The following is a 13,081-nucleotide window of genomic DNA, read 5'->3' as shown; positions in this document are numbered from 1 at the left end:
TGAGGAAATATAATGGTTGATTATGTATCTCCACTTCTAACGGTCTCGATTTATCTAACAGTCTCTCCATGTGTTTTGAATGGTAGGTTTCTGTTATGTTAATTACAGCAGAATCACGCAATGAATTTTGTATCTCCAATTTACCATTTGGGTACCTCGAATGTCCAAAAGGGTTTTCCTTGGGAGGTCTATGACTAGGGCTGTAAACGGATTGAATTCAGCTCGAATAGTGCTATATCCGCATCCGCATCCGATTAGCTATCGGACGGATTCGGATAGTGCTAAATGGATACGGACACGGATATGGATCGAATATTTTATTCGTTTACATGTAAATATAGTTTTTCGGATAACTATAGTCTATCCATATCCGCATCCGTTTAGCTTTTGGACGGATTCGGATAGTACTAAAAGGATACGGACGCGGATACGGAAACGGATTTCGGCTATTCACTTACACCCCTATCTATGACTTCGGTTGGGGAAATCCATTTATTTCAATGGGCCTTGTGTCGATGGCAAGGCTGCAATTATACCAAGGAGGGAGATGGGTTTCGAATGTTGTCTACATGGACATGGATGGTTTCAAGAAGTTATTTTACCAGGACTATGTATCATTTTTTGTTTGGAAAAAAAGAATTTGTATTCAGATAGAAGATGTGAGATACACAAGGTTTTGATACAAAATGCAAGAAACCAAGGATTGGAATATGACCTTATTGCGTATATGTCATTGACAGGATCTTCCGAGATTGAGCAAAACTAATAAATTCCCTTGAAATATAGCTGGGCAAACAACCATTTGGAGAAACAACTAATGGATGCATGGAAGAAAAAATGAAATAGACTCCCACTTTGATGTTTTAAGCCACATGCAACCTGCACTACATTAGCAGGTGGGTTTGGCCAAGATTTTCTCTCGTTTTCTCTTCCATTTCTGACTGCAACAATGGCAGCTTCAAAGGTTCGACCAAAGTAAGCACCATTAGGCCCAAGATGAAGGGAAGAGTTGACAATAGAAGAACCAAAATAGAACCAAAATAGTTGCCAATTTTTCAAGAAAGAGAGCTTCTGGCATAATCCCACTGAAGTCAGGACTGAACCAACGCAAATGGAGGGACGGATAGTGAGTTTCATAGAGCATCCTTGAGCTAATCACAATAGCTTTTTAGGATGCTTAAGCGTTTTGCTATATTTTTATTCACTACCTCAATCAACAATAGTTGAGGAATTTGAAGAGCGTTAATAGTTGTAGCCGATTGGAGATAATCACCGTCTTGTAAAGTTGCCAAAATTGAAGATAAGTTACCATTGGCCTCTTGATGATCATTAAGAGTTAACACCGCCAATGTCATTTGATGAGCATATTAGGATGTAGAGCCAAAGCCATTTGATGTGGAACATATTGGGATGTAACTGACCAGATACATTGATGAACATTACAATTAATAACCGGGTTGTGGATCATAGTTGACTATAGATTTTGATGAGCCATGAATAGCCCGCTGATTTGTAGGAATTGGATATGGAAATTTTGGGTTCCAACAGTAAACGTGGGAGAATTGAGGTGAGTTCCAACTATGCTTGACGGTAGGGAAAAAAGTTGGTTTTTTTTTTTTTTTTTTTTTAGTTCATGGCTTTTCTGTTTTTTCCCTTTAAATATACATATGGCAAAAGGTTTTATGCACGTCCGCAGTCGTGCCTTCTACAGTTGGATGGGGGTAAGAGGGGATGTATAATCACACTTCTACCCCATTCCAATCCAAAGATTGTAAGTCACAACCATGTACATACATGGCTGTGCAGCCTATACTCTTATATATATCATTTCTGAGTCGAATGGAGTTCATAGGGATAGGAAGAAGCCCCATGAAATAGAGATTTTTTCTTTCAATCATATTTTGATTGTTAACATGATATAAAAGGACCGCTACTACAAGTAGTACTAGACATTTGACCGTGAAATATCGATTGCTTGTTGAACCCTGTGAATCACATGAAAATATGATACTCCAAATACAGGGGTCAAAGAGTTTCATAATATGTTCTTGGCGAAAAATATTTAGAGAGTGAATGAGGTACTAAAATCAAAGTAATCCTATAGACCATGCTTATCAGGTTCACTTGCCATCTTATAATTGCTTTAATCTTGTGAACAGATGGGAGTGATTCATCTAATCCTACAATCAGGATTAAGTCCGGTAGCCCAACCAGATTACCAGTCAGGATGGTTATCCCAAACTGAACAGAGTAAAAAACAGGGGATGATGCCATTTGAACATGTAGGCCTAGTTCTCTAGTTAAATTTTGGGTTTTCCTGGCTTCAACTAACCCGCTTCTCAAGCAAAGGATAGCATGGTGATCCAAAACATTAAGTTAAGCAGCTTTATCGACTGCTTTAACTCTCATTTAACCTGCAACATAAGAAAACAACTATAACTAAGGTCATACATAGAACCAAGGAGTTCCTATGAAGCAACAGTGCTTGCAACAGTTCTTCAGTATTATGAAGTTTATTTATTGCCATTAATCCAGCAAAAGCACAAGCTGCAAAGCATGTATTCCTAGCCTAGCAGTAATAAAGCAGCGCCAAAAGCCATTCTACCAAAGTGAAACATGGCATATGATAAACATAATGCCCATTACGGAAAAGAGAAGATGCTGCAAGGCAATCTTAGCATGAAGCATGGGCAATGGTGATCGCATACCCAGCCTGCAAAGCCAGACAACACTTAATGGATAAATCAGAGGATTGAAATTATGTGTATTTGGATACTATTAAATAGTCATGGTATGTTTTCTATTGCTGCCAATACCCTATAAGACTTTACCAGAATCTTAGAAGCATTAAGAAGAGCATACAAACTTTAAGAATCCCAATCAAATCTACCAAATGAGGATACCAATGGTTGTAGTTAAGAAAAATTATTCCAGAAGTTGGATGATTAATGCGGACCTGCACCGTTACCTGTCAACGAAAGAACCTTATCAATAAATGGCCATTGTTAGGGGATGAAGGGAGATCATATAGGGTGTCAGCAACATGTATGCACATGGTGTGTGTCTCTATGGAATACTGTCATTTGTGAGTGCAGGATCCATAAAATAATGATATGCATGCATTCATACGGTTTCTCAGTACAGAAAATGTTGTACACAAATCGGAACACATTAGTAATTACCAAGTCAAAAAGAAGTATATTTTCTAAATTTGATCAGATGGGCACAAATGGAATCATCTTATTCCACAAAAAGGCAACCCATATCTCTACCTGTGGCAGTTCAAACAAAATAGTTTAACTATGTAATCCATGTCAACATGAACCAAGGAAAACCATTTACAATGAATACCATTGAGTGCACTAGTAAGGAAGAGTGAGAAAAACATGCTTTAGACATGCTTGAACAGAATTGAATTGCAAAAGTGACTTGGGAAGAAGTAGTGAATAAAGATGTGTAAGGCCTTCAGTTGACAGCAAACAGGATTTATACAGAGTTGAATCGCGGAACAGGATCTGACTCCATTTTGTTGGGAAAAGGCTTAGTTGAGTTGTATAAAAAGAAAGGGCGTACCCAGTGCACAAGGCTCCCGCCACTGCGGGGTCTGGGGAGGGTCATAATGTACACAGCCTTACCCCTGCTTTCGCAGAGAGGCTGTTTCCAGACTCAAACCCGTGACCTCTAGGTCAAAATGGAGCAACCTTAACTGTTGCACCAAGGCCCACCCTCTTAGTTGAGTTGTATGAGATGGTTATATTAGGGGAGGGGGGTCATAAATAAAGATTGACAGGTCCACTTATTGTTGAATAAGGGGCATTTCGAAGCTGCCTACAATAAATAATTTCAATTTGGTTTTCCACAGTATTTGAACACATAGAATCATAACCATGGTTCAAGATTTCGCGAAATATCGCCGATATATCGGGATATTTCGGAAATCTCGGCAGTACCGAGACGAAATGGCAAGGCGAAATGGAAAAAGTTCATATTTCGGTGATATTTCGGGATCATTCGGGATATTTCGTGATATTTTGGAATATTTCGGCGATATTTAGTGATATTTCTTGTGAGTCTTGCACTCTTGTGAGTTGTGAACTTGTGACTTTGTGTATTGACTATTGAGTATTGAACTATTGACTATTGAACTAATGAGTTATTTTTGTTTCATTACTTTGTTTAAATTTCTTATATGTCTTTTAGTACCTAATCAATGTGTATTTAACTATTTACACATCAGGGTCGGCGACCGTATACTGTCAATCAAGGGTGCAAACCCAAAACACCACTTTGAGTTCATTTTTTTTGCAATATGAAGGTTTAAATGTGTTTATGTAGCTTAAATAAGGGTGTACATGAAGTATGAGGCCTTAATATGGCCAAAAACCCACCGAGATGGGAGTGCCGAAATATGGCAGAAAAAATACCATATTTCGGCGATATTTCGGATATTTCGGCCATCTCGACCAGCCTGAGATACTGAGATATCGCGAGATTTTAAACTATGATCATAACTCAAGATGGACACATCTCAAGTCAGAAAATTATAGATGTGGTTACTTGAGCATCATTTCATAAGAGATCCATTGCCAAATATCTAAATTCTTGCAACGGCTCAAAAAGATTAATTTCCTTTAAATATCTTATGTAAAACCAAAATGAAACATTGTTATTCCAGTGGATGCTAGATGACAATGATATTATATGCTTTCCAAAAGGTGAGGACCATATTAATAAAATGGAAAATGCCAATATGTGCATCAAAGAAGATAAATTCTGATATTTTTTTTCAAGTTTCACATATATTTCATTCAACTCACATCCCTCATGCTCTCTAACATGGAAAAAAAAATCAAGAATTACACATGGTATGTCTTAGAAGAAAGCTGAGTCTACAGCCAGGGCCATGGACCTTATTGGAAAGTTTTAGATTCAAGTATCATATCTTGAGGTTTTTAGAACAAGAACGAGTCTCTGCAGCGAGATTATAGACCGGAGGACCTAAATGATAATTTTTTTATCCAGCTGTTTTGCCACAACATCAACAATTGTAGTATAGAGCTTCAGTCCACTCCATATATCCTTGACAGTTAATAAGCCAATGATTTCATTGATCACTTATATTGTCACTTTCCCACATCCATGGAATAAAGAAACGTCTTGTTTTCAAATGTGAAGAGAAGGTAGCAAAACTTATCAAGTGATTAACCGGCTATGGAAGATTTAGGAATACTAACCTGGACAGCAATCACTCTTGGCACGTCACACAGCACCTACTTTCTTGTGAAGTTAACAAATTCGCAACTGTTTGAAGTCATTCTGGTACAGGACGTAGTATAGCACGCGACAGGTGTGTTGAATCTTCAACACTATAGACACTTAGAGGGTACAAGGAAGAGAATTGATGTGCCCAATTTGACATCCTCTCCGTGAACGTCTGCAGCTCTAGGCTGCAAATTGAAGGAAGGCTTGGAAAAATAGTCAAAGAATGACAGAACTCTATTTTGACTGCCTGCACAGTGGGAAGAAGTGGAGGTAGTTTCCTTAGACTGTGACATTGTCTCAGTGTTAGCATTTCGAGGCAGGGGAATTCACCATCCTCTGATCCATACCATTCCTCCCAACTGCACATACGGTCAAATGTTAGGAACTTCAATTTTTGAAACCCTTTTTTACCACCATTATCTTGACCATCTACATAAAACTCCTCAGCCAGATGTATCACTTCGTTTAACCCCACTATCTCGAGGGAAACCAGTGCAGGTAATTGCCCAAAAGGTGGAAGGGTTGTGCAATTTGTGCAGTCAGAGAGTTTCACAGAGACTAGCTTAGTAAAGCTGGACAAATCCCTCATCATCCAATTTGGAAACCTTAAACCGAGGTAACATGAGATCGTAAAAGACTTCAGCCCGACAGGAGGTTGTAGGCCTTCAAGTACAGCCAGAAATTCTCCTCTAGCTGGTAGACCAACAGGACCATTGCTCCATTCCAAAACCAAATTATCAAGTCTTTGCTTATTCTTCAAACATGCCTCCCCTGCCTCTGCAACATTGACTACATTCTCTAGTTTCACGATCCTGAGCATACCCTCTAGATGCTGCATCACCTTCAACTCTCCTATCTTGTAACCATCTTCTTGGCCCACAACATATTGAGGCAGTGTTTTGAGACAAGTTAATCTTCCAATTCCTGCGGGTCTATGGTCAATCCATAATTCTTTGTCCATTACTATGTATTGAAGGTTAATTAGGTTTCCCATGCCTTTGGGTAACTCATGAAGTTCAGGACAAGGTTTGAGCAGCAGTGTTTGCAACATGTAGAGGTCACAGATAGATTTAGGTAACACACTAATGTAAGTGCAAGAGAGATCGAGGTACCTTAGATGCTTCAAATAGCCAATGGAATCCGGCAAAGATTTGATGCTGGAGTTACTCAAATCCAACACACGCAAGCATCTCTTTGTTTCAAATAAATCAGGAAGGACCTGTCTACTGTAAGAAAGAGACGGATGTCTTACTGAAAGAAATGAAGACGGGCTCTCTATTCTGTCTTTTTCCAAACGGGCCTTTTTTGAGATATGATTTGGTTCATCATGCTCGATTCTGAAGCACATTCCTGTTGAAACGAATTGTGCTAAATCATGCATGAGTTCATGGATCACAAATACCGATTCTTCTTTTGTTGAGCCATCTCTTTCAATAAAGTTGCTTTTCTTCAAACACTGAAAGAAAGATCTGCGAAACAAGTCATCGAAGTACTCCCTACCAGTCACTTCCATCCTTTCTACCTGTTTAGATAGAATAAAACCTTCAGCCATCCAAAGCGGGACCAGTATTGCCTTTCTAAATTCATAACCTTTGGGAAATAAAGAGCAATATGCAAAACAAAGCTTCAAATGTGCTGGGAGATAATAGTAACTCAAACCGAGTGCCGGAATAATTTTTGCTTGATCCAAATCCCAAATCTTGCTTTCCAATACTTGTTGCCACTCCCTCTGATCCAACTCTCCCCGTAAAATCCCTCCAAGTGACGTCACTGCCAAAGGCAACCCTTTGCATCTTCCTACAATTTTCTTGCCAATTTCTTCTAAATTTGGATCTACTTCACAATACATATCAGTGAATACCTGTCCCTTGAACAAAGTCCAGCAATCTTGGTCTGATAAACCTTGCAGAGAAATTTCCACAGCAGCCATGACAGAAGCAACTTTCTGACTTCGAGTAGTCACCAAAATTCGGCTTCCTTCTGCAGCAACTCGGAATGGAACCAGCAGGGCATCCCAAAAACTAGGGTTTTCGTTCCACACATCATCCAACATGAGCAAAATTCTCTTCCCTCTCACAAAGTCCTGTAATTTGAGATGATTTGGATCTAGTAATGAAAGCAGACAAGGCTTCAGAGTTATTGATTCCATAATTTCATTGGTTAATCTCTCAACATTGAAATCACTAGGCACACAAACCCATGCCCTAAATTCGAAATGTTCTTTCACCTCTGGATCATTGTACACAATCTGGGCAAGAGTGGTCTTCCCAAGACCACCCATCCCAACTATGGCAACTACAGGGACTTTATTTCCATTGTATTCCTCAGCTAAGAGTAGACTAATCAAATGACTCTTATCTTGAAATCTACCAACAACATCAGAATCAACAACTAAAGAACTGCTCTTCTGTCTGGTGTCTAGAAGTGAAACAGTTTGTTGTCGCCTTTCTATTTCAACTTGTTTCCCTTCAATTACAGATAGATTCTGGTAATGGGCTTCAATCTTGTTCCCAATCTGAACTAGTCTGTCTTTGATTTTATCAATTACAGTATGAATCTCATGTCGACGAAGCATTTGGTTTTCATTCAAAGAGAAATGCAGATAGTTACGCACCTGTCTCATTGCTCTGTTTTGATTTCTTCCATCTTCGAGCCTCAGTCGATGAGCTTCGTAGATGAAATCGTCCAACATGATGTCGGCACCGAAAGACACTTCCCTCAGATCTCCGAGGTAAATTTTCAACAGATGTTTCTTTATTTGGCTTTCCTCTACGAGACAGAGCATTGAAGAGATCCATTTTAGAGAGTTGGAAAGATCGCTTAACTGTACTTCAACACCCCATGAAGCTCCAAAATCACTTAGCTCAGGGGACGCCAATTTGTCAAGCATTGAGTGCACAAGTGGAGATACGATTATCTCTGCAAGTCCAGTAGCTGCCATCGCCTTCGCCGGTGTAAGCTGCAAAGAACATTAGATTGGTATCGCTGGGGATGGAGTTTTCACCATTGTTGGAACGTAGTTCAGTTGCAGACTCCCAGAGTTGGAGTAGTAAAGTGTTTGTTCTAAGCCTCTCCTTCGTAGAAGCTTCATTTTCTTTTGACCAAAAAAAAAAAAAAAGAGTTATTTATATATCACTGTGACGTCAGATTTCAGACACGTGGATTTAATGTACGGCAATCGAATCTAAGTATCGACCATCTTGAAAATCGGTTAAGATTACCGATATGGATTATTGTCCTTAATTTTTTTTATAATAAAAACTTGAAGGGAAAGGGTTGAGTAAGTCGTCAGTTCCATCATCCATGTAAGTTATCGCTTTGCTCAATGGAGAGGGCAGAAATGGAAAAAGATCTTCTTCAATAACCCATCTAGCTGTGGGGAGGATCTGAACACGCATCCACATGTATTGACAGGTGTTAGATATGATGCGTGTCTAAGTTCTTCTAACTGTTGGATGGATGGTTGGAGAGGAATTGGACGCCAAAATAGTTTGATAGAATCCGAATCCCATTTTCATAAGGGATAGGCAAACACAAACTGGGTAAGCCACCTGCCTACTCAGCCTTTTCCAAAATTGTGTTACCAATTGTTTTGCCCTTGGTTTGTACCGTTCCATCAACACCGGATGAGTGGTTAATGACACCGATATAGATCGCTGGATACCAGTAATACCGATACCTCAATCCATGATTATATGTAGTCTCAAAAAGCATTTTCCAACTTCATTTTTTTTAAGAACCATTGTTTATGCAAACGATCATATGTCTTCAATCGTTGGAATCTAATTATTGATTAAAAAAACCCTCCTTACTTAAGGTTTAAAATGAGAAATCAAAATCTTACCAAAAAAAAAAAATGAGAAATCAAAAAGATGAAAAGGTTTTGTGTCGGCTCCTCTTTTATTAATTGACAAAATTTTCCTCCACCAAGCATGGTTGATCACCACCATCTTAGGGTTCACAAACCCCACTAAAGTTTTATTATTTTTCCAAAAGACCCTCTCAATGCCTTCTTCCGCCCTCACCCGTCTGCAGTGAAAGAAATCTGGGCGAAGTAAAACTCGATCCTTCGCAAATTATAATTCAAGGTTGAAACGAGAAATTCAAAGTATAATTCAATCCTTAACACATCGTATCAGCCTACATGACTTCATGTTGACTATGAATTGATGTGGCCAATGATGTATCAAGGAATCTTTAGATTAATCACATGTCAAATTTTAAGATTCCAATATGTGCTCACATTTTAGTAAAATATTTTTTTGAGAATGGTTCACTGGTAGGCTCTCCATACATTTTTAGGGGCATTTAGAAGGGAGAAACACAAAAAACGAATTTTTATCTGCCGCTGTGCACTGCAGCGCTGCTGTGCCATCGTGCGGCGCAGCAGCAGATAAATATTCCATATCTGTGCTCTGGCGACCTAGACCATAAATTCCCTAACTTGGTCAGTGACTCACTGCATTAGAAAACATTTTGTTCTTCTCTCTCTCTCTCTCGGTACTTTTAACCATTTAAACTTGATCTTGTTACAATATTACAATAAATTTTTCAACCTTTGTTGATTACCATTAAACTTATTAAACATAGAGAACTCCATTTGGATCTGAACACAAAAGTATTTTGGAGATGCATTGTAGAGAGAAATCACTATATGTCTATGTTTAGTATGCATTTTAGAATGCATTCTAGGTTGATTTCGCATTCTCGAACTATTTTTATCATCCGAGAATGCACAATCGACCAACAAGTGATCCCACTCGATAGCAATAAGGGGGAAAAAAATCCACATGGTAAACCTTGGGGTGCTAAGTGCTAACAGGCAGTTTTGTTCACTTCTCTAGCTTTCCTCATTAATCAAATGAACCGTATGACCCACCTTTTTATATCTTATTGGGCCATAAAAAATGGACTTTATATAGGCTGTAATATTAAATAAAAGGCACAACCATGTTATGACCTAAAAATGTCCAGCCCATTATCAAAATAATCTAGATTAGCCCATACGTATCAAGGTATAGCCTATTATCAAAAAATCCAACCCTTCAATAAAATGGTTTGTAGAAAGTTTTCCTTCACCCACTGTGGAGGAAATCAATGGTCAAATTATGTTGGCCCCCTATTGTACGAAGTCCTTTGTACCCTTGGGAATTTGAAGGGAAACTCGGTCCAAACTTCAATGTGAGATATATGTTTCTGCAAAACATCATAACCAATTGAATCATTATTATATTATAATAATATATTTTTTTCGAAAAAGAACGCTGCCTGGTCGCATGTTGCTTGCGGCTGTCATTCACGAAATCAAGCATTATTTTGTGGTTGTGCTGATCCCTTCAAGGATTTGAAAGAGCTCACCTAACTAGCTGCTCCCTTCATTTGAGACAACATTTAATCAGCTATTATCTTAGAGAACCAAAGAGTTTCTCATGTATTTTAAATCCAAGAGATAAAATAAGAAAAAAAAAGAAGGAATTTTCCTCCATTAATATCTATACACTTATTTCTAGGGGTGTAAATGAATAGCCGAAATCCGTTTCCTTATCCGTGTCCGTATCTGTTTAGCACTATCCGAATCCGTCTCCCGAATCCGTCCGAAAGCTAAACGGATGTGGATACGGATAGGCTATATCAGAAAAGCTATATTTACATGTAAATAGATAAAATATCTGATATATATCCGTGTCCGTATCCATTTAGCACTATCTGAATCCGTTCGAAAGCTAATCGGATACGGATGCGGATATAGCACCTACCCGTTTACGTCCCTACTTATTTCTCATTAAGAAAAAATTAATTCTAAACAATCTTAATTACATCATGTAAGAGCTTTCATTTCCAAATTGTAGAATGGTATCACAAAACACATCTGACCCTTCCATACATTAACAAAAAAGGATTTTCAAAACATATAATCTTACATTACACTACACCCTTCATATGTGTTATTACAAGCCAAAGAGCCATACCTAAGGTCTTCTACATTATGCCCATCACACTGAAAATAAGGAGATTCTGAAGAAATAGATTGTGGACTTATTGTATTCCCATTTAGGGCATGTAATGGCAAACCATTGTCATTGTTATTCATAGAAGAATTCTCAATGGAATCATCCAAAATGTTTTGAATGTCTAAATTATGATCATAAGACTCATAACAATATGGCCATGGGCCAAGATCAGATATAGGAGGGGAAGGATTGTCTCCATATGCCCTTGAGAGGGTTTTTGGTGATCTTCCTCACCAAGGTCTTCATCATAAGAGGGTTTAGGGTTACCTTCCTCATCATAGGGGTGTCAATAATACCCGGCTGGCCCGAACCCGCCCGAACCCGCCCTGAGCCCGGCCCGAACCCGACCCTGATCTGCTAGCCCGAAGGGCGGGTCAGGGTTGAGATTTTGGCTGACCCTGGCAGGGTCGGGTCGGGTCGGGTCGGGCTCAACATGGAGGGCCTAGCCCGGCCCGGCCCCGACCCGACCCCGAATTCTTTATAAGCCTTTATATGGCTGAAAATACCAAAATACCCCTAAGAGTGATAAATAACCCTAATCCCATATGGCCATATTCCCTTTTTGTTTTCACTTTTCACATTTTCGCCTTCCCATTCTTCTTCTTCATCCACGAGAAGTTGAGAAAGCCGCCGCCGACGACTAGCACCTTCTTCTTCCTCGGTTCCTCCTTCCCAAATTCGCATCAAGGAGTCAAGGACTCAAGGTATGTTCTAAACTTCTAATATTCAGCACTTCATTCTTATTTGGGTCTTTCCACTGCCTTTGTATTTGCCATGTATTCGAGTTTACCACAGAGGTGGTCCCGCAATGGCGTTTGTAATTGCACCTTCAACAAACTTCTAGTATCCTTAATTTAGTGCATCCATATCTTCTTTCCATTTTAATTTTGGTTTTTGCAAAGAGCTAGTGGCTTCATGGTTCTCTTCCTCCTTAAGCTTTTTCTTTCCATCATCATCCACTAATAAGACAATAAACTTTTGCAAACATTTACGTATAATCGGAGCAAGTTCAAAGAAGCGAATGCTTAAGTTTCTCCTAATTCCTCTTGTTCATAAAAGCAGGGGAACCAAAATAACGAAAAAATGATCGCTTCGAGTTTTTTTACACGCTTTTCAATTGTTTATGTTGCCCCATATGGTGTGTGGTACTTCGGCTCTTTATAAGAAGCAAAAACATCAAGAAGTTCACATTTTAGTGGGTTTCTTTCTTTTCAATGACTTTCACTCACTTGCAATGACATCAAGACTACAAAAACAGAAATATAGGAAACATATTGCATCTTCTTACATGACAAACCAAAGTAAAGAGGAAGTTTAATATGGTATCCAATCAGGTTTCAGATTGCAAAAATCGACATAATCATGTAAAGTCAACCCCAAAACCTGAATCTCTATTTTCCTCCTCGAATGGATCATAGTAAATTCACAACAACCACAACCTAACATAGAAACCTGGTCAACCAAGTGGATTAATTAATCTTCATAACAAGCAAACAATTTTGATGAAGATGTCGTGATTGTCCAAAGATGGATTGAAGCTATAGTTGTTATAGTGCCCAAAATTTCTCTACCCGAATCAATGCAATTCCTACCGCTTGGATTTCTACAAAACAAACAGAGGTTAGAAGGAGAAATTAGGGTCAAGCATGTTAGGGTATCAAATATCTTCAAGTGAGAGGTCACAATTTGAACCTATTAGTCGGGTCCTAGCTAGGATAGTATTCTAGTCTCATTCAGCTCTGCTCCACCAAATTAACAATAAAACCATTGCCTGGGAAATAAGAATAACCTCCCGAATGTATTAAATC

The 13,081-nt window shown here is 38.8% G+C and overlaps 1 protein-coding gene across 1 annotated transcript; it reads right to left on the bottom strand.

Moving 5' to 3' along the window:
• Nucleotides 1-5,311: 5,311 nt before the first annotated feature.
• LOC122665875 (putative disease resistance RPP13-like protein 1) lies at nt 5,312-8,203 on the bottom strand. Its single transcript, XM_043862007.1, has one exon. It carries the CDS (start codon nt 8,201-8,203, stop codon nt 5,312-5,314), a length of 2,892 nt encoding a protein of 963 aa, XP_043717942.1.
• Between the last annotated feature and the right edge of the window lie 4,878 nt (nt 8,204-13,081).

Source organism: Telopea speciosissima, chromosome 6 (genome assembly GCF_018873765.1).
Source record: "Telopea speciosissima isolate NSW1024214 ecotype Mountain lineage chromosome 6, Tspe_v1, whole genome shotgun sequence".
Taxonomy (NCBI): domain Eukaryota; kingdom Viridiplantae; phylum Streptophyta; class Magnoliopsida; order Proteales; family Proteaceae; genus Telopea; species Telopea speciosissima.
The sequence above is the reverse complement of the archived record's forward strand: the minus strand, read 5'-3'. Positions and strand labels throughout refer to the sequence as shown.